Raw genomic sequence first — 7,511 nt, 5'->3', positions numbered from 1 at the left:
CCACGCGCCCGTACTTTATGTAGTAGCCAGCAGTAGGCTATTCATTAGATGTGGTTGCTGAAAGTAAATCACAACTTTAGAAACTGTTCATAGTTATTATTATTCCGCTGGAACCTCAAGCGCCAAAATCCGTAAGAACTACCAACATCAAAACAACATTAATGTTTTGATGCTGCACGCATTAATGTTGTTTTGATGCTGCACGCATTAATGTTGTTTTAATGCTGCACGCATTAATGTTTTGATGTTGGTAGTTCTTACGGCACTGGTCAAGTTGCTTGAAAAAAAAAACACTTGATTATATTACTCATAGTTTTCACACTACAACCATCTTTACATACATCCCAATGCATTTCAGGGGCCATTGACTTGAATGGGAAAACAAATCTGGAATAAACTAGAAATACCATTCCATTTAATATAGAAACGCTAAAACGTGCAGACCGGTCTGGAATAGTGTCCTTGTATACAGATTTTTGATACTATTTAAATACTTTTTCAACTAGAATTGTTTTAAATATGAATAAAACTCCATAGGCTTGAATGAGAAGTATTTGAATTCACCACTTGAAACGTTAAAGCTACAAAGGATTGTTGCTATTTTAACTTTTTGAACTATAACCGTTTACATTTGCATAAAAGCACCATGGACTTTAAAGGCCAAATTTGGATTCACCACTGATCTTGATCTATTTCAGCAGACTGACTAAACTTTTCCTACTGTATAACCCATAAAGCTTGCTGTATCCCCTTTAATTTCAATGGCAGAATGCAGGCTTCAACATTCTGAACTGAAACCATTGAGAATGTTCAAACCAAAACATTTTTGAGAGCTTAAAAACACATATGGCTTATGATGATATAGTACTCACTCTTGCTTACTATACTAGTCCACTATAATAACTCCACACCTACAAACCACCCCAAAATAGGTCACTATAACACAGCCTATGAAAACCCTTTTACAGCCATGAATACTTAAAGACTAGCAAGCACACCACATTTACTTCAGTAAACCAGTATCCCTTCTTTCTTTTCTCTCCAAAACTCTTGAACGTGCCGTCCTTGGCCAGCTCTCCTGCTATCTCTCTCAGAATGACCTTCTTGATCCTAATCAGTCAGGTTTCAAGACTGGGCATTCAACTGAGACTGCTCTTCTCTGTGTCACGGAGGCTCTCCGCACTGCTAAAGCTAACTCTCTCTCCTCTCATCCTTCTAGACCTATCTGCTGCCTTTGATACTGTGAAACATCAGATCCTCCTCTCCACCCTCTCCGGGTTGGGCATCTCCGGCGCGGCCCACGCTTGGATTGCGTCCTACCTGACAGGTCGCTCCTACCAGGTGGCGTGGCGAGAATCTGTCTCCGCACAATGCGCTCTCACCACTGGTGTCCCCCAGGGCTCTGTTCTAGGCCCTCTCCTATTCTCGCTATACACCAAGTCACTTGGCTCTGTCATATCCTCACATGGTCTCTCCTATCATTGCTATGCAGACGACACACAATTAATCTTCTCCTTTCCCCCTTCTGATAACCAGGCGGCGAATCGCATCTCTGCATGTCTGTCAGACATATCAGTGTGGATGACGGATCACCACCTCAAGCTGAACCTCGGCAAGACGGAGCTGCTCTTCCTCCCGGGGAAGGACTGCCCGTTCCATGATCTCGCCATCACGGTTGACAACTCCCTTGTGTCCTCCTCCTAGAGTGCTAAGAACCTTGGCGTGATCCTGGACAACACCCTGTCGTTCTCCACTAACATCAAGGCAGTGACCCGATCCTGTAGGTTCATGCTCTACAACATTCGCAGAGTACGACCCTGCCTCACACAGGAAGCGGCGCAGGTCCTAATCCAGGCACTTGTCATCTCCCGTCTGGATTACTGCAACTCGCTGTTGGCTGGGCTCCCTGCCTGTGCCATTAAACCCCTACAACTCATCCAGAACGCCGCAGCCCGTCTGGTGTTCAACCTTCCCAAGTTCTCTCACGTCACCCCGCTCCTCTGCTCTCTCCACTGGCTTCCAGTTGAAGCTCGCATCCGCTACAAGACCATGGTGATTGCCTACGGAGCTGTGAAGGGAACGGCACCTCCATACCTTCAGGCTCTGATCAGGCCCTACACCCAAACAAGGGCACTGCGTTCATCCACCTCTGGCCTGCTGGCCCCCCTACCTCTGAGGAAGCACAGTTCCCGCTCAGCCCAGTCAAAACTGTTCGCTGCTCTGGCACCCCAATGGTGGAACAAGCTCCCTCACGACGCCAGGACAGCGGAGTCAATCACCACCTTCCGGAGACACCTGAAACCCCACCTCTTTAAGGAATACCTAGGATAGGATAAAGTAATCCTTCTAACCCCCCCCCTTAAAAGATTTAGATGCACTATTGTAAAGTGGTTGTTCCACTGGATATCATAAAGTGAATGCACCAATTTGTAAGTCGCTCTGGATAAGAGCGTCTGCTAAATGACTTAAATGTAAATGTAAATCATCCTTTTCTAGTTGATGTAATTTCTGTTCATGGTCAGTTATAAATTGTGATTTCAATCGGTCTCCTGTAAAACCATGACGTCATGTATGATTTTAGATTCTTCATTTGGCTACAATTGCCAACAGTCTAATGCCTAATCTTTCATGTGTTTGTGATCATTTAGGTTTATCCAAGATGGGCCTATGTTTATCAGGAATAACTGCATAGAGTGAGTGCAATCTTCACCATTGACTAAATACAATGATAGACTGCATAGCCTTTTGAGCCAGACGATGGCGCACTATGCATGCCATATGGCTTTGCTGAAATAGAGCCTCCTTGAGGAACTAGCTGAAGAATTAACATAAAAATGTAAATGCAAAACATCCTTCAGATCTATAGGAGTTTTTTTAGAAGGTAGGGGCTAGGGGTCAACTGAGAATTCAGCAATTGTCCAATGTGTTGCTCCATCCACATCAAGCACCCAGCTTGGCTCACAGCTGGACCCCAGCACACTGGACTATCTCCCTGGACATCTGCTCCCTATTCAGGGCCATCTACACTTGGCTCTGGACCTCCATTGTCAGCCCAATACAGATATCCAGAGGATGGGCCAGCACATTATGTGCTGAACAATACTTTTTAGGCTACTTGATACAAGTGGGGAGCTTAGAGTTAATTGAAAGAATCGAAAATCACTTTGTCCCAAAAAAATCTTTATTTCTGAATTCCAATGAAAAATACCACACACAGTGAGGGAAAATGGTATTTGTTCACAAAAGCTGGTGCATTCAATTGTTCCGTTTCTCATCTACCAAGGGGGCAAAGGGAATGAAATAACTTAAATAGAAATAGTTTGAACATTTTCTTAGCACCCCCCCAAACTGACAGGTCAATGATTAAAAAAAAACAAGAATACAACAAGAAAAAAAAATACAAAACTGGAATGTGACAAAATTAAATATGTTTTACATTCATTTACAATTTCTTTACCATTAATTATGAATTGTATTGTTTTGTGAAAATTCCAAACCATTTCCTCTAGAAATCATTTATATTCAGACTAAAGGCCTTAACACTTGACAAACCTAGAATCTGCTGGATCAGGACAAAGTTAATTATCCTCTTAATTCTTCAACAGTCAATCATTTTAAAGCTAAACGTAGATATCCTCACTTGGATTCAATTAGGACCATTGAGACACAATGAATTGTTGGCCTCAATCTCGTGCACACACACACACACAAATACATACAAAATAAAATGGTCATCCTTCCTCGATGGTGGTCAGTCACAGCCTGTTTGGTGTATTTCACTTGCAACAGTAACTGTCTATGTACAATAGCAGTCTGTCTGAAAGGTACTGTAATAGTCACTGAGGTGTTTCTAAAAGCATTGCGGAGAAAACACCCAATAACTGGAAACGATCTTAAAACAATTGTAAAAGAAAATGTACACCATCACAGAATAGGCTACCTGTTGAGAACTAACAGCAAAGAGAAGGTAATTTTGTTGGCAGAACATTCACACAATTCATTTTGTACACTCAATCCCATGGTTCGAATCAGTACATGAGCATGCCTTTCAGATTATATTATCCAGGCTTCAGTCGGTGCTACTCCGATAAGGGTCAGGGCAAAACAAAACTAAGCAGAGGGTAAGGTTGTAAATCTCAAACTAAACAAGACTTTTGTCACAGTTCTAGCAAAGACAGATATTCATTTCAAACCATTTATTTTGTTTCAGCATTGCCCTCACGAGGACGCCAGTGACAATTATGTCTGCCCCTCACCATGGCACTGTGTTATTGCACAAACTCTCTACCAAGCTAACAGTCTTCAGAATATTTTCCAGAACTGGATCATTGATGAGAGTTTTGTAATACATTGTTGGGACTGTGACTGTTCTCAATAATAGACAATATTTGTGGAGAAACTGCTTGGTTGGTAAATAGTAAAAAATATATATTTTAAAAACTACAGGCAGGTGAGCTTCAGACTCTTCCGTAGTTGAAGCTATGCATGTGTGCGCCTTCAATGGCATGCTGGTAGAAAAACACATCTGTTTTCAACAAGTTGATTTATTTTATCAACATGTAGCTAGCATGGTTTCCTGCTAGATATAAAAAGTAAGTTATATTACTTCTCATTTCAATGTACTTTGAAGTATATTTCTACAACTTTGATAGAAAAATATAAACCAAGGACCAACTCAACATTTCTTCACGGGGTAAATGGATAGTGACCTTTCTAGAAAAAACAAGTGTGTGTGTGTGTGTGTGTGTGTGTATGCATGCATGTTACACACACACCTAGTAATTTTACCATAAAATGTATCAGAAAATGCCTCCCCTACTGTGGTTGCAGCAGCAACTTTACAGGAATAAACAAGATTGCTATTCACATGATTTCTCATGAAAACATCTATTTCACTAAAAATAAATGTAGCCAATACACCCATCAAAAATGTCCTTTATGATCCACAAATCATTTGGTGAATTCCACTCTGTGCTTCACCACTTTACAGATGGTGTGATCCAGTAGAGCCAACCGTTTTCTCGATACATTGTAGTCACTAAGGACAACTTAGGCAAGGTGGTGAGGCCAGTAACACTGAAGAAAAGTAGACTGCTCATTCCATAGACTCCATTTCAGTTCTATAGCACTTACTCTTACTAGAAGGTGTGTGTGTTGGGGAGGGTGAACATTTGAGAGGTGAGAGACTGCAGGGTTATGCTCAGAAGGCACGAAATGGGAGAAGGCAACAGGAGGTGCTACGGGAACTTGTTCAATAAGAACACATTATCGTTTTCTATTTCAAAACTTGTTGCTTCGTGGTGTCCTACTGAACACAACCCAGGTGTGGAGCTTTAGTGTTACCTCTCGCAAATGTGTAAAACGTGGGAGTCAGAGCACAATGGCAGTGGTGGCTAGTAGATGGAGATGGGAAGGACTATTTCTACAGATCACGCTCTGATGTTTCCCTTTGCTCCATCAACATATAAAGACAATCATTTGGAGAAATATATAGTGTACCGTTTAAAAAGCTCGTTTTCAGAGAACGCTTATGAATGTGCTTCTCTTTTGAGGCTAGCGGCATACGCATCATTGACAGGAACATTATGCTGCCATGAAGAATTCGGTAGGTCGGTCACCACTGTGTCCAAGTGTGTTGCTTTTGGCAGGCAACCAAAACCTCCCCTTAAGCAGAACAAATACGGTATTTGAAACACTGGTGACACCAAGGTTGACTCTCAATAGTTTATAGTGGCCTTTCTCTCATTGTCCATCTGAAGAGGAGACCAGGATAAGAAGCCACACTAGACAATTGAGATGTGCCCCAACAATTACAGCAAAATAATAAAAGTGAAAAGAGGTCATAGATAGCCTGTGAGGATGTGTTCTGGTCAGAGGTTGGTGTGTGGGGGGTCAGGGTGAGAGGGGTATGGTCCATAAGAGAGTGAGGAGAGGAGAGGGAGTCCAGGTGTTTGGTTCAGGCTGTCCCACTGGCAGAGTAGGAGAACTGAGGGAAGTGGGGTCTCCTGTCGCTGTCGAAAGACTCCATGCTGTCATCTGGGATGGAAAGAGAGAAAGTTAGAGCACAAATCATTAAAAAGTGACATTCATCTTTCAAAGAAAAAAACAAGGTCAAATTGTGGTTAATCTAGTAGTATGAACACTACTAAGCCAACTAAGGGGAGTCGATGTCCTATAAATCCATAAAATCTTTAAGCAACGTTTGTTGAGTTGGGAGGGAGGGTACCTTGTCCTGGAGGTGTGATTGTGATGGTCTGCCCGGTGAACTCCACGTCAAAATAGCGGGTGTCCGTTTCCGAGGTGACCTGGGGCTTGAATGGCGGGACCAGCTGAGAGGAAAGGGGAGGAGTCATGAGTGGGCACCTGGCTGTCATAACACTTTCCATCACCATGAGAACAATGACAACACATAGAAAGCTTAGGATACGATACCTTCTTCTCGTACACATCTTGCCACTCGATCCCAGCGAAGAACTTGTGCTGCATTATCTCCTTGGCGTCATCAGGCCCTCCACCTAACCTAAAGAGAGGAACACACACAAAGTTAGTACACACACACACACACACACACACACACACACACACACACACACACACACACACACACACACCTTACCTCTGCTTGGGGTCCTTCTTGAGCAGGCCAGAGAGCAGGGACTTTCCCTCGGGGCCCAGGGTTCTAGGAAAGCGGATCTCCTCCATCAGGATCAGCTCAAACAGCTTCTCATGGTCCTGGTTGTAGAAGGGCAGTCGACCGCACATCATCTCATACATGACCACACCCAGACCCCACCAGTCCACAGCACGACCGTAGTCATTGTCCTCCAGCACCTGTGTGTTGGAAAGGGGAGGTAGAACATGAGCGTCATGTACAGGTGGGTGGTAGATTCTCTGGAAGGGCTTTCTAACCTCATCCCTACGTCTATGGTAGTGATCCTGATTCACTGATAGTTTTCGATCAGTTGAAGGACAGGGTTGATGGGTAGGTGTTTACCTCAGGGGCCAGATACTCTGGTGTCCCACAGAAGGTTTTCATGGTGGCCCCGTCCTTGATGCCCTCCTTACACAGGCCAAAGTCTGTGATCTTTATGTGGCCGTCTTTGTCCAGCATCAGGTTTTCCAGCTACAGTAGAGAGGGTTTCATAAGGTGAGTTCGAGAATAGGGAGATTCCTACTTGAACTTGTCCAATAAAAACACATTTGTATTTTCCATTGCGAAATGTTTTCAAGACTCCCTAAGTCACCTTCAGGTCCCTGTAAACCACATTTTTCTCCAAGTGGAGGTAGTCCAGTGCCGACACGATCTCCGCTCCGTAGAACCGGGCCCTCTCCTCGGAGAACACACGGTCTCGTGATAGGTGGAAGAACAGCTGGGTTGAAAGAGATGGTTATTGTGTCAATTCAATTTACAGTCACATAAATCCAAACTATTTCCCCCCAACATTACCGGTATTAAGTTCACCATCATACAATTGTCTACCATGTAAGATAAGGAATCATGTCCACTCTAT

At 43.3% G+C, this 7,511-nt stretch overlaps 1 protein-coding gene across 2 annotated transcripts in view; it reads right to left on the bottom strand.

The window, feature by feature from the left end:
- Positions 1–3,163: 3,163 nt before the first annotated feature.
- LOC106607890 (RAC-alpha serine/threonine-protein kinase) overlaps positions 3,164–7,511 on the bottom strand; it is a 58,465-nt gene continuing 54,117 nt past the window's right edge. For both annotated transcript variants that reach the window (XM_014205362.2, XM_014205363.2), the window contains exons 9-14: positions 7,245–7,370; positions 6,995–7,123; positions 6,617–6,831; positions 6,433–6,520; positions 6,227–6,329; positions 3,164–6,036 (exon numbers count right to left, since the gene is read on the bottom strand). In XM_014205362.2, coding sequence (XP_014060837.1) covers positions 5,957–6,036; positions 6,227–6,329; positions 6,433–6,520; positions 6,617–6,831; positions 6,995–7,123; positions 7,245–7,370 — 741 coding nt within the window. In that variant the 3' untranslated portion in view covers positions 3,164–5,956. The remainder of the gene's footprint in view (positions 6,037–6,226; positions 6,330–6,432; positions 6,521–6,616; positions 6,832–6,994; positions 7,124–7,244; positions 7,371–7,511) is intronic.

Source organism: Salmo salar, chromosome ssa06 (assembly GCF_905237065.1).
Source record: "Salmo salar chromosome ssa06, Ssal_v3.1, whole genome shotgun sequence".
Lineage (NCBI taxonomy): Eukaryota > Metazoa > Chordata > Actinopteri > Salmoniformes > Salmonidae > Salmo > Salmo salar.
This window is presented reverse-complemented; position numbering and strand designations above follow the sequence as displayed.